The sequence below is a fragment of the Falco peregrinus genome, chromosome 1 (genome assembly GCF_023634155.1).
Source record: "Falco peregrinus isolate bFalPer1 chromosome 1, bFalPer1.pri, whole genome shotgun sequence".
NCBI lineage: Eukaryota > Metazoa > Chordata > Aves > Falconiformes > Falconidae > Falco > Falco peregrinus.
The window spans coordinates 109,927,150-109,947,016 of record NC_073721.1 but is presented as its reverse complement, the minus strand read 5'-3'; the positions used below and the strand labels follow the sequence as shown (position 1 = coordinate 109,947,016).

Here is a 19,867-nt window from a genome sequence, read left to right as displayed (position 1 = left end):
CCCAGTGCTAAGGGGACCTGGCCACGCTCGTGTGCTCTCACAAATTTCAGGCTCAGAGCTTACAACTACAGGACCATTTTGCCTCTCCTTTTTCTGACGTGGTAGCTACCACTGTAGAAACTGTAGAAAAATGGATTTTCCCCCTCTTGCAGCCTGTTAAATGCTTTCTCCTTTTGTGTTCTTTCCCTCTTTTCAAACCCCATCTGTGTAGGCTGTCTAAATCACATCCACCCTCTCCTAGCAACCTTTTGCCTCCAGACTAACGCCTCAATCTATTCAATGTAATTTGCAGAGAAATTTGCGGCTGACTAGGTGCCAGTTGGGCATGGTTCTAAAATCGCTTTCTGAAAGAACCAGGCTCCAGTTTAGTGCCAGTCTGTGGCCTCTTGTCAGCCACTCTAAACTGGGAGCTGTCCAATGGGGTGCAAATGTATTCTCTGAAAGAGAAAGGACTTGGGACTGGTGACCTAACAGTGGCATTAGGAGAACAAGCCAAAGTTCTGAGAAAACAATGGTGAGAAAAGGTCTGTTTTAAGGTTTTTCTGAACTACACGGACTACTGAAATAAGTAACAGAAAGATTAAGCTAGAAAATACATTTCAGAACAGAGTACGAGTTGCAAAAAAACCAAGCAACCGTGTTATTGAAACAAATAAGTAGAAAAATCTATAAGCCTGACTGCAATGGTGACGTGCCACGAGTGACTTGTCCCTGCTGCTAGGACACCGAGGTGTCTCCAGGCAGCCCACCCTGTGCAACACCCTGTCACGCCTCAGAACTCGCCTCTTGTTTTGATCAAGGGGGAGGTTCACCTTACCCGTGTCTCAGATGGTATGCGTATCCACGTTACATTCATATAGCTGTGCAGAAGATTAAGCTTTGCCTCGAGAGACAGAATCAAACTAAGGATGAAAAAAGAAGGGAACAAACAGTCAAAAAGCCTCAAAGAAAAAGCAGTACTTGTTAACAGCGAGAGATGTAACAGCAGCCTGAACGTGACCACCCACCGGACACCCACCCCTGTCCTCTGCCATGTAAGCAGAGAGCACGAACAAAGCCCTGTCTGTCTGCTAGAAGCTCTCCCCGTACTTCAATCAGGTATGGCTCCAGACATTTTAATGCTTAACACTAAAGTTACAGAAAGGTCTTACTTGGCCAGTCTGGTGTTATCATTGTCATCTTTTCCCCACTCCCAGTCTTTCCCAGGATCGACCGCAAAGTGCAAAGGCAGTAACTTGTGTTCAGAGTCAGTCAGGGGGATCACCGCTGAAGTAGAGAAGACATAAGGATGGGGGGACAGGGGGAGGACAAAAACAACAACAATGAAAAATGATTCAGCTGTGAAAAGCAGCATAAATGGTTGAAGTGTGCTGCAGAATAGCCACATCCAGAGCACCACAAACGATTTATACCAAGCTCCATTTCCCTGTTTTGATGTTTGTGCAACAGAACAGGTGAGGGAGAGGTTAATACACTGATTGCTCTTGGAGTGAAAGACAGTTACCTGGGGGGGGAGGGGCCGGGGGAGACCTCTGGGAGAACAATATTGCCATTTTGTAATGCACAACAGACAGAGCCATTAGAAAAGCAGAAAGCAATAGAAAGTTGAAATACTCTTACTGCCTCTCACACAGATGCACATACTTGTTAATTATTTTGTCACCTCATCTTAGTATCTTTCTGTTTTCCAATGCCAAAGGAACAAAAATATATTGATAACATCATTAAGAAACAAAGCAAACGGTAGTTACAGCAATTTTGGACTCAAACTGTGAATTAGCATAATCGAGATGCATAGATTGACATATATATGTGTTAAGAGGTCAGTTGGAGGCCTGTCTCGAGTGCAGTGAAAAGACCATTACTGCTGTCACAGCCCAGCATCACTGCCTGTTCTGGTTCTTCCAGCCCTTCCCTCCCCGCTAGGGCTCTGCCTTCTGACACGTGCCACCCCGCTTCACACGCAGCACAGGGCCTGCGCTCTGATTTTAGCGTTGAGCATTCAGCACCAGCAAGGAACTAAGAGAAAAGCACTGTCAGCTTTAATCAAAGCCAGCAACGTGCTTCCATTTCGTCAGAAACAAAGCAAAAGCTGTTGAAGGACTGGGTGGCTTCCTCATCACTGCTGCTCCTCTGAACACCAATCAAGGAATTTTCTATACTAGGTCCTTAAGGACTTTGCCTAGGTATTCATTCCAGGAGCACCAAAGGGCAACAAAACCTGGAGAAATCACCCAAACATCGTGGCACTGAATTATTGAAAATTAATTGCACTTACTGGTTATATGGTGTTTATAATCTTTTCTGCAGTTCAGAAAACATTTGTTGTTAATACAAAGGTACAGCATTTTTGGTTCAATATTGTTCCTCACCTAGTAGAATGCAGGAAATTTTAAACCTGCATTTTAGATTAACACAGTGAAGTCAGTATTTGGTTCAGACAGTTCGACAACAACCGCAGAAAATATACGTATTTTGTCATCTTTGCAGACTGGAAATAAAAAGGTCAAACTTCCACAAATTCCGTGGATGTGTTGCCCCCTACTGCTTATAGCAGGCAATTCTTGAAATACTTTCCCCATATTAATGGCAACAGTGAACATGTTAAAGTAAGTTAATATAAGAACAGCTGGAGATTAATCAACATCAGTTGCAGATACCACTGTTAGATGCAAGCACAGAAATTAATATTGTAAGAAAATTTAGCTCGTTAAAGAAACTCAATGTGAGTAAGTACCAGAGAGGATACCTCTGCAATTCCAAATACACTGTAAAGCGAGCTCCTGAGGCATGAGAACACAAGACACCTACAGCACAGGTGACAACTGAATAAACTTTTCAACACTTATCGGTGTAATATGAGGGCTTACTCTGCTGCCTTCAGTGAAATTATTGCAACAACGGGGCTGCAATAGCTGAGAACACAATTAACTGATCACATTTCACAAGGAAAACACATACCCTGCCAATTAACTGAATTACTAGCAAGTACTGACTGGATTTACAACTGACCTTACAGTGCAATTTATCAACTGTTTAAAGGAAGAAGGCAACTTAGAAAAGAGCAGCATAATAAGTGAAACACAACGCTTCCACCTCCGGTAGCACCTGACCTTACAGGTGCAGCCTGGCAGAGAACTGGGAATGTGAGCTGGAAGCAGATGTTGGCAAGCCTGGGCCAAAGAACTGTGCAGACAGTTGACTCTGTCTCTTTGGGATGCAAACCTCAAAAAGTAAATTTGAGTCTCTTTTCTAAGGACACCTTGAAACTAACTAATTTTCACATATTCAATAAATAGTAATTTTTAGACACAATTCTTTAAAGGAATCCTTTTTTAAAGCTGGCTGTTACTAGTGACACTGAAAATAACCTATTAGAAATGTTTAGTGATAGTTTTATTGAAGTCTTAATATCAAAGTACCAAACAAAGTTTAGAGCTGATTATCTGTAGCATATCACTGCTGTTTTAACTAATGCACACATTATGACCTATACTGTCTCCATCTTCCCACAGAAATTTGTTAACTATTATTTTTCAAACTCTGAGGTGAATGGAAACTGTATACTCATGGTAAGGGATACTGTGAGGCTGGAATGGAGCGCTACCATCTTCACGCAAAAAGTATCTGCTAAAATAATGGAGTTTTAAAATTCTGTCTTCATTGCAAGAGACCTCCTCTCTCTCTGCGAACTCTGTTTGACAGCGGGGGTTCCTTGTAGGATTTCCCCACATTCCTGACAAGAGTACTTTAATATTAGGGCTGCGAGCAGGTTCCTCCACATGAATTTCTAAACCAAACCAGACTGTAGCAGCTTCCTGATGCCCAGCCGCATTGGAGCTTGCAGCTGTGGTGTGGCAGCGCAGTGACGCTTGGGTTGGGATGCTCACTAGCTGAAGTGACACTATTTGGAACACACTCTACAAGTCCTAATGCTGACAGATGGGATACGTCACAAGTAACAGCAACTGGTTTGTCCGTGGCAGTTTTAAGAGGCACAGGGTGGACTTTCACACCATTCCCCAGCTGGGTGCACTACCGTCTGTGCTGCCAAGTCACAGTGCTTCCCAGCACTCATCTCCATGCCTCAAGTGTCATTGTTCATCTTCTAGAAAGAAGAACAATTTAACTAGTGCCGAAAATACTAGTAAAATAAAATGCTGACACAGACACCGATATGCTGCTGTTACAAACCACCGTCCACCTCTCCCACTTGTTACTGCAAATGGGCTGGGGGCAGCCATTTCACTGCTGGCTGGGCGGCAGTGCGTGGCAGCATGGCAAAGTGCGGCAGCACAGCAAGCTCCAAGTTCAACGAAGCACTCCTGGGGGCAGTTGAGAGCTGCTCTTTATTGTCCATAAACAAAGATCCCAAACACCTGCATAAATACAGCCTGCATGAATACAAAAGTATTTACAGGTTTTTAATTAGATGTTGTGGGTTTCAGAACAAGAGGGCTCTCAGTGGCCGTCAGAACGCCAGCTGTGTGCTGGTAAAAAGAAGACATATCAAAAAGTGTTTTAAATCCTCTTCAGACAAGAGGATGTTAGCATGCTTTCTCTCTTTACATACATTTATAGCAGTGCTCACAATGATCTGATAAACTAACTATACGCCAAGGCAGAACTTCAGGTGTTTGCATTGGCATCTATTTGGCCACACATACTGCACAAGTACAGGCCATACTGTCTCCTCTAAAAGAACGCTGCGGAGCAGTTTACACACGTGTGTATGTACATGCAGTATTCAGACAGCTAGCTTCAGGCACTGCTCCTGACATCCCGTTACATGGTCAGAGTACAAATACTGTAAGCCATGAACAGCCTGGTTATCGGAGATGCTCATTGTAAGAAGCTGTAGTGCTCAGCTCTCAGCTGCATTCCGGCAGTTCAAAATCCGGCCGTGTGCTGTGACACCTGTGCTGTGGCACCTGTGCAGTGTTTTCTGCTTTAACAACTGTGGCTCTCCCTGCCCCTGTGCCAAAGCTGCCAGCATCTCTACGCTGACAAGGTACAAAAAATAAGGCGTTATTAGAGCATCCTTGTGCCAATCTATTTCCTGCCACAGCATCTGAAGGACAATAGCAATGCTGTGGCCGCTGTTAGATGCTGCAGTCTCTAACAGCAACCAGCTTGGCAGCGGAAAGCTAAAGCATTCCCTTCATCCCAGACTTAATGCCAAGGGCTCTCTGCTGTGCCACAGAATTGAAGCCTGTGTATTCAAGGCCCTGCAGTGAAACATGTAAAATCAGATCATAATACTCACTATTTTGATTCAACAGCCCCTGTAATTAACCTGGATGAACTTGAACACGAGCAAAGCCAGTATTTAATGTTACTGATGCTGTGCTGGATCTTTGGGAGCTTCTTCTCTTCCAGCACCTTTCCTGTGCGACTACAGGTGTAGGAAATGCCTACAGAAAGACAGTTTCTAACCACAAGTATATTTAACATTATTGATAGCACTTGTGGGAGAAATCAAGTATGTGACCTTGTTATCAAACCCAAGATCTTGCAGCCTGCAATTAACAGGAATATACGGCTTGTGATATTGGGAATGCTTCAGTAGGGGGCACCAAGGTGTATCGCTGCATACTTAAACGCGTACTGAGAGGTGGGGTCAGAGCAACCGAGCAGTCGTTTCCCTCACTGCCTTTTGTCAATCTTGTCACTTCAAGGATAGCACAATAGCAAAAGGTTTGGTGGGTGGCAGTTACTCTGTCTGCAAAGTTATTGCAGAGATTGTTATGTCTGTGTACTCAATCAAATTATTTATACACATAGGCTGTTGTAAGACCTGTGACAATGAAGTATTGTATGAAGTCAGATGGAGGTGCCTGAAATAAATGATGTTACTGTCAGGCTAGTGATATTCCAATCCCAGTTCTTAGACAGGAAGAAACAAGACTGCCTACTCCAGAAATTGTAATTTTTCACCACCAATGGACCTAAAAAGACCTAGACCAAAGACACAGAGGCATGTTGTACAACAGGACAACTCTATGATTTGTAACATAGACATACATGCAGGAGCTGCTAACCTAACGGCACGCTGACATTACAGTCCTGGCTGCATCGTATCATCAGCAACTACCAACAGTGGAACAGTATCCTTAAAGAGGCTCTTCAAAACTCTGTCTTTATTCGTATCACATTATTGTATTAAAATGGTTTCCTTTGCAAACTTTCATTCCTCACAAGGCGTTTCACATCACACCTCAGTGTACTGCTTTGGAAATGGTTCCTATGTGAAAAGGATATTCCTAAGAGCCGCTCCTCTACAGACGGAGGGCTGGAAGCAGCTGCAGTGTCCCGCTGTGAACTGCAAAGGCCAGACCTATTGCCGAGCACCTATCTACACACCCCTGACAGAGCTATGTGCCCCTGAAGGCTCAACAGTTGGGCTGGATTGATTTTCCCACTGAATAGCTGACATCTAGAGCAATCTTCTTCTCTGTTTCTGTCTTACGATTTAGTCTCCTCTTCACCAACACAAAGTTTGCCAATACCACCTGCATCCCTTAGCAGAGTGTTTCCCATCTCACACAACCTCATATAAAACACCCTGTGCTCCTTCCAAGAAGGATGACTTAACTACATGTCAAATTCTAGCATGAAGATGTCTGCAACAAAACCTGTTGTTTGAGAGTTTCTTTCCTCTGTTGCATCATTTTAATTAATGTCTTTCTCTCTACTTTACACAGCTGCATCACGCTGACTGTCTCACAAGCATGGCAAATGTTTAATATATACAAAATCAGATGAAATGCACACAGGATTAGGGAATTAAATGAAGGTATTTACTTGCCTCTAAATTGCTTTCTAGGAAGGAGGACTAAATGAAATTCAGTCAGGAGATCACAACAACCAGCACACATTCCATGTTTACTTTACATGGTATCAAAACACCCCTGCAGTGTCATCAGGCAAAAGAAAAAACCCAGGAGGACTCATACCTAATAGCAAAACTGCACTGAATTTTTCTAAAGGCTCACCATGGTTTTGCCAATACACTTTTCCCTTCCCAACAAAAGGAGCAAAGACACATAGGAGTCCATCTCACAGTATTCTACTATGAAGCAAACAGTTCTTCCAAACAAGGGCAGGAATAGCTAGCTCCTAGGCTACTGATGCAGGAACAAATCCAGTCCTGAAACTCTTGTCACTCCCAATCCCATATACAGGAAGCTCAAACTTGACACAGAAATACCTGGTCAGACTTTGTTGTCAGTGTTCTAAAGTAAAGCAGAAGACAGCAAGATGATAAAACATCTCTACCAAACGTTTTTAAATGAGAAGTGCATTTAGCACACTAGAAGAGAGACTTTTCCATTACGCGAGTTTTCACTAGTAATCTGACTCATACTTAATCTTTACTTTACTAACCCAAATTAACAAATGCCTTCAAGAACACAGAAGCACAGCAGGTAGCTCTGATTATACCTATTTACATATATGGAATTGACGGAAAAGGTTTAAGCACCAAAGACAGACAGTGATAGCACAAGGATTAGGACTGAAGAGTTCTTGGCTCCTCGTCTTGTGATTAGACCACTTAGGCTCCTAATACAGCAATAAAATTTAGTGGCTATTGTTTCCTTTCTGATAGATAAATACACCGACAGGTATCAGAAAGTGCTTTGGGCATTGCATTCGACACACACCCTTGTGCTGCCGTGTTTATAGCATACCTTGTTCTCTCTGTTGATCTTTTTGTTCCATGGAAACAAGTGCGGAGAAATGGGCCTGATCGTAGGCTAGCACAAGAGGTGAGCAATGGCATCTGTTAGGTAGAACTTCAAGTGGCAAATAAATTCCTCCAAATGGTATAGGTGCAAATGCTGCAAAGAAAAATGTGTTTTATATATATGTATGTATATTTTAAAATTATGTCAAAGAACAGACAGTTATGTTGGTTCTATTGTGTGTAACAATTGTGCTACAACATTTTCAGAGCTCCAGGTGAGCAGCCTAAAGTGGAGTAATCAGTGCAGAAAACAGTCATAACAACAGGTAAAATTTCATCATAAAAACATCAGAAAATATACTAAGAACAATAATGAAAACTTTTTGTTCTTACACATATATTTTTCTTGCTCTAATTGTTTACTAGTAAAGATATTAAGGTCTTGTAATGAAATCCTAATGATTCTCACACATGTATCCAGATTGGTACCTTCCTGTAATGCTTTCAGGTACAAGATATTTTCTAATAAGCCACAGTAAATACACTACCGGCTCTTTTGGTAACATACTCTGCTTGTGCCTTGCATTAACAGATTTCTATGAGAAACATTACAAACATGTTTATAGTCCACACGCACATGTTATCACATCATATATGTATGAATGTGTATATGTATGTATATATAATGAACGTAAGGAAAGATTAAAAAATTCCACAAATAGAATTTGAATGGGATGCTGCATCTGTAAAGGTAGAGCTTTGAGAGATTCTGTGCTTGTTTATAATTATGGGAAACAGCAAGTTTGGGCAGGAAAATCCTCTCAATGTGTTTGCTTCTAACCCATCATATTTCCTTCAGCTGTGAAAATATGAATCCTTATTGCTGAAATATTTCCAAAATGAGCATAAGGAAAAAGTAACCCCAAACAATGCACTGTTTTTACTAGAGGCTTTTTCTTTGAAGAGTCTGCTGTGTCCAGACTTTGGGATGAAGAACAGCATTGAGTTTGAGGCACAGATCTACATTTTGGTGAGTCTGTCCAAATTTGACAAAGTTATTAGTCTTTCTGAAAACCGGTACTTTGTACATTAAACCATTAAACTGAGGTAACTTGATCATGCTGGTCCATATGAGGCCAGTGGTGAACAAAACACTGTTATTACTGTGCAGAATCAGATTGGGTCAAGGAAGTGAAAGTGTGCGGAGGGGAATTATGAGGAGATGGAGCAATAGTGATGGAGTCTGTCAGAGTGGACAGCAACCATACAACTCCTACCTGGCAGTTCACAACTTGCACAGAAACTGAAATTACCCAGCATTTCCCTGTGGAAGTATATTTCTGTAAACTCTACCACATGTTCAATATCCCCCTTTAATCAACCAATCATTCCCCTTTAGTTAAGCATCATACTATCAATAGTTAGTATTCTATTAGTTCACGGTAGAAAGTGAAAGAGACTAATTTAATCATTCAAGTCCTGTTCAGAGAGTTGTCCAGTTGGTTCCACATACGGATCTAACATTTGTGTGTTCACATGTGCAAACTGAATAAAACATTCTGGAAACTCTTGAACAAGAGGCTGCAAAGGAGCTAGTACAAACAAAAAGCCGATCTACACACATTCAAAATTCAGTTTTCCCAAGTCAGATTAGATAGATCTATGCAGAGTTTTAAGGGGCACTAAGATAACACAGCAAAATTGGAACCTTGTTAACACAGACCAGTAAGAAATGTGTTGTGCTCTGTAATTTGGTGGTTATTAAGTTAATAGTAAACATCTAGGATAAACAGGTTTTCCATGAGACTTACATAATTATCTTGTATTTTTTACTTTTATCTAGTAGAAAGGGATTAACATTCTGCTCTTCCCCCCACCTCCACAAAAAGGCAGCAGCTAACCCCTAAACACTCAGATGTGTTACAGCTGGCTCTTTTGTTTATGATTAATTCAATTTATGTAGGTACATACATTTCTAATGAAGAACTCTTACCTTCTCCCCCTGAGTCTCGCAACATTGTGTCTGCTACTACAACAATAGGTCTTCTCAAAATATGGGCTAAGACAAAAACGTGGAACTCTTCTAAGCTCTCATACACTGGATCTTCTGAATTATCAACTCTGGAAGACACAGAATTGACACCTTTTGAACCAACTTGAACCAACCATTGCAACTTTAGTGAACCAACATGTCACAGCAGCTATTTCTTCTTCCTTATCACTCATATTCCCACTCTTCTGAAACACATATTTCCAATTATTGAAATAGGTAACACAAGAAACTGGAAAGGAAGATATTGTTTTGGAAATAATATAATAGCAACATAGAAAATGTTTTCACTTGTAGACTCCACACCACCAGTTTAGTAGTCAGCAAAATTCATTATTTTCTGATGCTGTTTGGTAGCCTAATGGCAATAAAGAAGGTAAGTCTTAGCCAAGCTCCTGGTGTAAATCTGCTTTTGTCACAAAAAATGCAATTTCATGTGACACGCTTGGCACACAGACTCTACAATGAAAGGTGTTTTTCTAGTCCCTCTGAACCAAACAGGGGTGAGTTTACCTTGGCAGCGTAAGAAATGCTGACGTCAATGTGAGCAGAAGGAATGTAACTTATGAAGTCACCAGCTTTTTTTCTTTGACTATTCCAAAACATATCTTTTTAAGAAGGGGAGATTCATTTTCCTTTAGATTTCCCAATGACAGGCCACCTACTTTCAGACATCTAAAATCAGAATTCTAACCATTTCACCTTGACTGCCTCCACAGATAACAAAATGACAGGCACATCTGGAAGCAGGATCATCCCTCTCCTCTGCAGCATTTGCCCAAAGATGAGATGAAAATTCTCATTTCTCTTTATAGAATGCAGAAGGAATCTAGATGGAGATGTAGTTAGGTGAGACAAGGCCAAGCATTTTTGCCAGTGGAGCTTTGTGTTTCAGAAAACAGATAAAAAGAATCAATACAAATATCTTATATGGCAGGAGAGCAGAACATACAATTCAAACAGTAGGACAGCACTACAGAGAAACCCAAGTCTTTTCTTTACATTGGCCTTCTACGGCTCTGATCCAAATACCACTGGAATTAATAAGTCTCTCCATTCTCCATCTAGCTGGAGCAGATAGAGAGCACTTAAAGTGGAGAGATAATACTTCATTTTAGATTAAAATAAATGTTTTATTGAGGATATTCCATGGGTGTAAACAGAGTTAATCCTCATCCAACTTCACAATGAGCAAGTAATTTAAGACAATGACAAAAACCTGCTGTTCTTGGAAGGAATTTTTTTAAAAATAAAAAATTTATGTAAAATATAACTGGAAGACAATTAGAGTGCTTGAAGTCTTCTGCATTCTGAAGAGTTGTTTCTTCCTTTCAAATGGCTGATACTGTTATGGAATATACATCTTGGGGGGAAAAATATTATTAAATTAATTATCCTTACTTGGAGAAAGTCCTGTTAGCTTACATCATTACTACTACTTAGAAGAACATAGAGATAAGACATTTAGGAAAGCCAAAAATGCATACAACAAGATTTGTAATTTTTTCACATCAGTACTAAAAAGCTCTAAAGCACCCAGGGAGCCAGTCCCTGTCAGATTCACCTACCGCCTATACATCTATTTGCAAAAGCATTGAGTATCACAAGTGCACATTTAACAACACAAATCAATAGCATTAAACCACCACGCACGAATAGAGAGGCAAATCCTTACAGTGTAATTTATGGACTAAAATCCCTAAATTCCTTAAAATATACCTGTGCTATCCTATTCATCTGAATACTTCAGTCTTACTTTCCCAACCTATACAAATGTCAAAAAAAACCCTTTTCTTCGTATATGAAGAGACAAACACAATTGCTAAGCTTGTTTTAAATGTTCTCTTTTACCAAAAAGCTTACAAAAAGTGCAGTTTGATGGCTCAAAACATTTGACAGCAAGAAAAGAGAAACTTTATATTAAAGAACATGTGCTGCTGACTTCCAGGGATATGCTGCTGATGACTAAAGGCAACGGGGTTCTCCAAAACAGCTAAGAGTAAAAACCTGACTTGAATGACAAAAATAAAAAACATTTTTCCAGGTAGCAGCAGTATGCCTTGGATCAGCCCCACAATCTTCCAGGAAATGGGAATGCCCAGCCCCTTTGGAAAGCTAACCTATAAAGTCAATCATTTAGGAAACAGATCATCCTATTATCTAGACTGCAAGAATAAATCTGTAAAAATCACCACATCTCTAGCTGAACACTTCCAAGCCCTTCTATGACTTTTTAAGCATTTCATAGACTCTTTGGTTTCAGTTTTCTCCTTTCCTATTTTTCAAGTTTCATGTCATTAATATCACCACCACATCTTAAAGCGTTGCCTCTGCCCAGAAGACAGACATGAACACACTAGATGGAAGATGACAGAAAAACGGTGAGGCTGTGGGAGGCGGACAGAAGTGAAGATGGTCATTCCCAGCTGAGCGCCGCTTGGAAGTGTAACACACAGAGCACAGCTTCCATGAGGCAAGGCAAATAAAGGTGGGCAACGTCACCCAGGCACACCTGAATGAAGGCAGCGATTGTCCTGTCATTGCTGGGTGTGCAGAGAACTTCCATAACTACCTGTCATTAATTTTCATTATATATGAAAAATAGTGCACCCAACATAACTGTACGTGCACTGCTCTAGAGAATGTGGGACAGATACAGGAACCTTCTCACAGGTCTGATGGCATCCAGCCCATCCCTGAAAGTCTACATTAAAATCTTTCATCCCAGCCCAGGAGTGCAGCATATGGAAGATATTAACAGTAGGCTGACGCAGGACACAAACTGATCAAGCAGCGAGACACCTCTCCTTCCCTGTATCACTCTTCCTGTAACTCAAACTCATCAAGAAATTTTTCCTGATGTTCAAACTAAATTCTGCATTTTGTAATTTTATCTCATATTCCTTAATGAATTCCTCCCTGTTGTTGGCTGTCTCAGCTTTTCAGCATTTGCAGTCCATCACGTCACCCTCAGAGTAATTTGTTAGCCAAAGTTAAAAGAAAGTTAAAAGAAGTTAAAAGAATCATGTCACTGGCCAGATGACATGCTACAATGATTTCCGCCTATCTTCTCATGTTCTATTTCCAGACTATCAGTCCTAAAGTTTTTCTTTAAATCCTCTAATTATTCCTCATCTTCTAGTAAATGAGGTTTCTAGAAGTGAAAGGCATATTTCAGATGCAGCTGTACCAGAAGGACCTTCACCCCTCTGGTCAGCTGCTTTGGTCAAGCCTGACTGCACAAGGTCCAACATTCCACTGGGCTTTTTTATCCTTCAATATCACATCATGAAGTTGCGTGATTCACTATTTTTGATCATATTCCCGCCCTTCAAATCCTTCTCTTCTATGACACAGCTGGTTTCCATCACTCATTTCTGAAGAACCACCGTGGCTGCAGCTGGAAGGGATCTCTGGAGGTCCCCATGTCCAGCACCCCCATTCAAGCAGGGGTGCCTACAGCCAGATGCCCAGGACCGTGTCCAGACAGTTTCTGAATACCTCCAAGGAGGAAGACTTCACAGCCTTTCTGGGAAACCTTTTCAATGTTCAATTTTATTTCATCATTGCCATGAATTCAGGTGGGCCATCTTATATTATGTCAGTGTAACTGCTGAGAATTCGGTACAAATTTTCCTAAAGATTAATGAGAACGAAAAACTGTCATTAACAAGTACCCAGAGATACTGCCACATCCTTTCATCCACTTATCATTCCATTTTTTTCATTGATCTTTATTTATGTTAATGACATGGCCATGAAAATGGTGGACAAAATAGTTTTGTTACTATAACATGGAACCAAAGGAAATTTAAGAAAAGTTAATGTAAAGTTAATTTTTAAATAATGAAATCCACATATATAAGAGCATATAAATCTGCATTGCAGAATCCTGCTTAACCAGGGCACTCTAAATAATTGATCTTGATTGTAAGAACAACTTAACAAGAAAGGAAAAAAAAATTTAAAACCCCCTCAGTCTACCCTACAGGACCACTGATACCTCGAAACCAAACAGAGCAGACACCTACTAAGCACTCCAAAGAGATTGTCTCTCTTATGGAAAATCTACTTTGTACTGTAGCCAGTAATGAAAAAAAAAAACTCAAAAAGCTGAAATGGAAAAGTCACCTACCCTGCTGCTCCAGCTGGCTATCTGCTGGCTGCTCCTCTCTTTTGCCTGTGAACTCTGAGCAAGATCTGTTTTCACGTCCTTGGATTTCCTTCTAAACCGCTCCCTACGGTAACCTTGCTTTTCTTTGCCATACATACGCTCCAGACTCTCAGTTTGTCCAACAGACTCGTAACAGCTATTCCAAGTTTAGATTAAGTTTCAGGATTCACACAGAGCAAGAGACCAATGCCTGCAGACAGTTGAGATGTACTGAAACAACATGACACGCATCAAGTTCTTCAACCTGGTGATTAGGTACAAGCGTGAGACCAGAATGAAATCTGGGTTCATATCTCAATCTGCCACCGTTCCGTCTCTGAAACCTCTTCTTTCCCTGGTTAAGAATTCCAAAATTAAAACAAACATAGACTACAGCCACAGCTTACTAGCAAGCATAAATTCCCGCTGTAGGTAGGTGTAAGAATGTATCTGTTGATTTCTTTACACAGTGTTTCAGCAATGAGCTTCAAGTAAAACACAAAAAAATTGCACAGTAATGGGACATGTCCCTTCTTTTCTTGGTGGTGTGGGGGGTGGGGCACAACAACATGCTATACTGCATCGACTAAAGGACATACATAACAAGAGTGTTTTGAGTTCCAATTTTTATTTCTTAGTCTTTAAAAATATCAGTATTTTCTCAGGTAAAAACAACATAAAGGAAGCAGTTTTGAAGGCATATAATAAAAGAGAAAACCTAAATTAACTCACCCTAGATTATTTTGGTTTGAATGTTATTTTGTGTTTAATTGTGTAGGAATGCATGCTTTTGTGTCACACATCTTCTGTGGCATGTGAGATGCAACCATCTGTCAAATAGGAAATGAAATACCTTGAATTCAACAAAAACTTGTTAAATAAAGAAAAAACCATTCCCTGCATAGGTACTAGTACTTAGTTTTAATATGACATAATTCTGATCCCTCCTTTGCCTTGAATTTTATCTCTTTTCCAGAGTCTGGGGGATATCCACTGTTTCCTGATCTGAAGGACGGCCTGTAATAGCACATTTGAATCACCACAGCAATTTGATTATTTCCAGGCTGTGTTTGGCTTAAGTACAATTTACATCAACTGAAAATAGGCCAGCTGAGAAGATTTATTAGCCAACTGAAACTTCAGTGAAAAGGGAAAGATACACTGTTGTAATGAACCTCTTTCTATCTGTACCCTGTAACTGCTGCATATACTTAACAGTTAAAAAGGAACAGCCCTCCTATAATAGACAACCAGGTTAGACATATATAGTTTTAAAGCAACATCTTTGTTAAATGATCTCAACTAAGTTACCTATAAAATGAGGGGTTTTGATAGGCACAGTAGTTTTGTATGAAGAATTGTACGTTGAAATATTCTGAACACCTAACCAAGCCCAAAACCTCAGAGACTGCATGCATTTGAGGGGCACTTTCTGTTTAAATGTTCTGGGTTTCTGCCTTAAATAAAATGCTAATGACACATAGGAAGATTACAGCAATATTCTCTCCCTTCTTCCCCATTTAAAACCACTTGACTTTCTTAATAAGATGGTGCCAACAGCATACGAGACTGCTAGCTGGAAGGTGACAGTTAATACTAAATAAGAATACCACTCACTTTCAAAATCTGTATTAGCCCACACCACGAGACAACAAGACATCTAGCTTTCAGCTCTACTAGGTTTTCAAGAAGTGAGAACAACAGCAGTATTCAATCTAGCACTAGAACAGGCTTTGAAATCTCTCACTGACGCTAAGTCTGCAAAATGAAGGAATGGATTGGAATTTTTTCTTTAGCAGTTATCGCCATAGTTAGGCTCTTAATAAAAACAGAGGACAAGACATTTTATTTTTTTCAGAGCAGTTGCTTCAATTCAGTACCCCTGGTTGTGCTTGTAAATGGAGATAAACAAAACAATTACGTTCTGAAATTTGTTATTTACATTTACAGAGAGATGTGCAAATCTGCTTCATAATAAGAATCTGCTTCATAGTTAATTAGCTTGCTCTGCTTTAGTGCTTGAAGGATTTTACGTGTTAGAAACAAGAACTTAAGAATTAAGCTTTTCTGTGCTCCCTTTATCTTTCCCTTTTTTTTCAACCTCCAAGCCTCAGAATGAGAGTGCTCTCAAAGAAGAAAACTTTGGAGGTTTAGTGACAATTGCTGATCTCCTTTGCATGTAGTTCACTCTGAAAAACAACTAAAAGGAACTTCCAGGTGAATGAGGCAGCATAATTCCAGATGTAGGCTTGTCACTGACTCTTTTGAAGCAGATACAACTTCTGATGCTTTAGCTAATTCTGACACCAAAGGAGAACATCTCATCTACAATTCAAAGACTAATTTTCAGGCTTTCTTAATACAGTACCTAACTAGAGAACATAATATGCCCCATCTCAAAAATACTATTCTGATATTCCTTTTCCTTCTCAAGGGCTCTATTTTTAACATGGGTACATTAAACTGAGAAAATTATTCATTTTGTCACAATCATTGTGTCTTTGGAATGATTGTAGAGAAATACATATTCACATCTTAAACAGGCCACATTTCTTGCCTGATTCCTCTTTCAGTATTTGAAAGGGAAAATTAACTGTGTTCTAGTTATCCTTATTTTATTTTGATTTGCAAAAAAATAAATGCAAACTATGATGAGAACATTAAAAATTATTTAATTTAATTCTTTATGTGACAGTGATATGTCATGTTTAAGTATCTGGGAACTAAAGGCAGAGATGGTTGGGTGATGGCAAATGCAACATTTAAGGACGTCTCTGATGGGTAGATACTGAAACTACACAGTACATGAAACATACAGAATGAAACAGACGGAACAAGGCCAGAGGGAACTGGTGGTGAATGGCCAAATCTAATAGAAATGTGAATTGGACTGCATTAGAAGACTGAAGCGTATCGACAGGAAAATATCTACAAACATGAGAAACACTAGAGATTAAAATGAAAACAAATCTATTTCTTTTTTAGCCTCAAAATAGAAGAAAATGAGATGCATTATGATTGACAATTTTCTAAACAATGTCCTCCTGTATTACTGTCCTTGGCATCATAGGGTTAAAAGGAAAATATGATAGTCTTTCAAAGCCCAGAGAACACCATCTACAAATTTTATTACTCTCATCGTGTTGTATACCTTATTTTGTCAGTTTACTTATTCACTTATAATTTTGTCAATTTTCTCCAGGGGAAACAGCAGCTAGAGAAAACACACACTGAGTAAACAAACACTACATATTTTTAGTGATAAACACTTGACACAAAACCTAAAGCTTCTGTGTTCTTAGGGTTGATCAATAATCCTATACTTTGGGAACAGGTGAACTGAAAGTGAGGGATGGTTTACTATAGCAACTACTTAAAGCAGTTTCTGTACGTAGATCAGGGGTATTTAAATGTTGTAGATAGTATTTCATCTCAAACTTTTTCACAAATACGTTTCTATCCATCTTTTCTTATAGCTTCTAAACACCTAAACCAAATGCATCTGGGAATAAAGCAGACAGTACTGGGATTTTCCCCTATGGCCATCAAATATTCTGGTACTGTTTATAAGCAGCTAGTTGACTAAAATGCTACCAACTGAGTGTTACACAAAGATTAAACACACATACTAAGCTGGTCATCAAGAAAGCACACTTTCCTTGCTTGCCTGTTAGCACTGGGTAGTAACAGGCAAACGCTGCAACTTTGCAGAGTGTAATCAAAGCAGCTGCAATCAGCCATGCTCTTATGGAATCCATCCAGATAAACAGATATGAAATTAGGTACGAAAATAATCTGATGTGGTTCTTAGAAATACAGACATACCCTGTACAGAACCTTCCAGCAACATAAAACCTTACTAGGATGACAATAGATCAGTTTAATTCAAAATAAAAGCCCCTGCAATCCTTAAATAATTCTTGCACTTGAGAGCACTATTTGTTACATGGGTTTAATAAAAGCTTGACTAGCCAAAGAAAGGACAACTGTTCCTATCAGTGCAGTATTAATTATCATGATTTTTAGTGAAAGTTTTTTAAAGTTGTTCAAAGAATGAAGTAGCATATTGATATTTCAGAAGGGTTTCAAGAGCCTACAAACTATAACTCTGTATTCTACTTTCTGTTTTAAGACACTGCATCCAAATATTTAATCTTTAGCCAAAAATAGTACTTCCGCTCCCCCCCCCCCCCCCCCCCCCGCCATGTTTAGGGTTAACAGCATTTGAAAAGTAGAAAATGTGAAGAGTAACTTGGGTGACTTGCTCTCAAAAAAGATCTCTCTGAATACTCCCTGTTTGAACTACAAAGCAAAAAAAGGCTGAAATAAATGTATGAATATGAGAAGACAGCATTAAAGCTGTGCTAAAGCACAGTAAAAGTGATATCTGGGCACAAACTACTTTATTCTGAATGCTATTAGAAGATGTGATGTTTCCCTGTCATTCTGTGTTTTTGTGAAAATATCTGAGCAGCAGCTATCTTTCTGCTAAGTCTTCCTCAATCAAAAAGCCATGGATCTTCAGTGAGACGAGGCACTTCATCTCCTTGAAGCTAAATGCCACTGCCAACACACTTGTTCCAGAAACCAAGAAATGAGGATTAATGGAATCCTGACTCTTGGATGCAAAGTAACCTCAAGTTAGTCTGGTAACTGTACAAGGAAATGCTAAATATTATAATGGGATGTTTAGACACTCGTATTGTACCATGCAAAGAGATCACAACAGTTGAAAAGGCAGTTTGATGGTCCTATAAACATCATCATTCATTTGTACTGTATCGTTTTCCTACTGAGAACAAAAAGGGACAGATTTTGCCATACTCTAAACTTACCCTCCACCAGTGCCTCCGTTTTTGCTGAAATGCGTTCGCGGCTCACTCGATGCCAGTTTAAGCAGTTCATTCCACTCCCGTTCCCACTCTTCCTCTGTATACACTAAACCTGACTATGGGAGAGAATGAAACACCTTTATCATGATGCTGGTTAAAAATGAAATGTAAGCAGAGTTCTGTAGCAGTATTTATGCCTAACTTATTTTGAGATTCATACATGATACAGATTAATATCTTGGATCATTAATGGTTCAACATTTCTATTCAGGTCAAAGAATATTAGCTTACTAAAAAAAAGACCTAAACCACTCACTGCTAATTGGATTACATTTCTAGATGTGGGCCTGCTGCTACTAACACAGTGCTCCACTACTGGAGCTCCAGTTAGTCATACCCATATGAATTCCTTGCAACCACAGTCAGCATGCTTTACTGCCCATTTCTGGAGGTTTGCTGTCTTCCCCAATACTGGAACTACTATGAATGCCCTCCCTGGTAGACAGGTGATGCTTTCTCCCTCTGTTCAAGAGCAGAACGGGTATGTAAGTGCTTCTGTGCCCCTGTATTTTCAGGTAGCCTGAAGTAGCTGAGCCAGTCACAGCTCAGCCATACTGTCACTGACTGCTGCCAACAAAAAGCAGATTACAGAAGTCACAACCATTTAAGCATGTTCACTTAATTGCGTTGAGGATTACTCCTGAAACTGGCTTTTCTAGCCACTGTTTGGGCGCAGACATCTTCAGATCAACAGTCAAACCAAATCTACAGGTGATTTATTTAGGAAACATCCACCCTATTTGGTCACAGCTCTAAGAATCCTAACTCACCATTTTGGGGAATCTTTCCTAAATGGGGTTTTCTTTCTTTTGTGCATTTCATCCACTCATTTTATAATGCTTGTGATAGCTAAATGATACATTTAATTTTGCAGTCCCAACTTTTCTACAGGTTCCAAACTCATCTTAGACCTTTATAGGCACAAAACTGTGCACATTTATGCTCACAAAGCTACAACACAACTGCATTCTGATATGAAACTTCTAAATACAAGTATCTTTCCCATTTTGCATGGGAAGCACAAGGAATTCGATAGCAATTACAACTTTCACCAAAGTCCAGAAGAATACTTTTTTTAAGAAGAC

General features: G+C 39.8%; 1 protein-coding gene across 7 annotated transcripts in view; it reads right to left on the bottom strand.

Annotated features, from left to right (window-relative positions):
- OTUD7A (OTU deubiquitinase 7A) overlaps positions 1-19,867 on the bottom strand; it is a 146,841-nt gene that overhangs the window by 12,501 nt on the left and 114,473 nt on the right. For all 7 annotated transcript variants that reach the window (XM_055814774.1, XM_055814780.1, XM_055814785.1 and 4 more), the window contains 5 exons: positions 18,726-18,838; positions 9,681-9,808; positions 7,692-7,841; positions 1,152-1,266; positions 818-902 (listed from right to left, as the gene is read on the bottom strand). In XM_055814774.1, the coding sequence (XP_055670749.1) occupies positions 818-902; positions 1,152-1,266; positions 7,692-7,841; positions 9,681-9,808; positions 18,726-18,838 (591 nt within the window). The remainder of the gene's footprint in view (positions 1-817; positions 903-1,151; positions 1,267-7,691; positions 7,842-9,680; positions 9,809-18,725; positions 18,839-19,867) is intronic.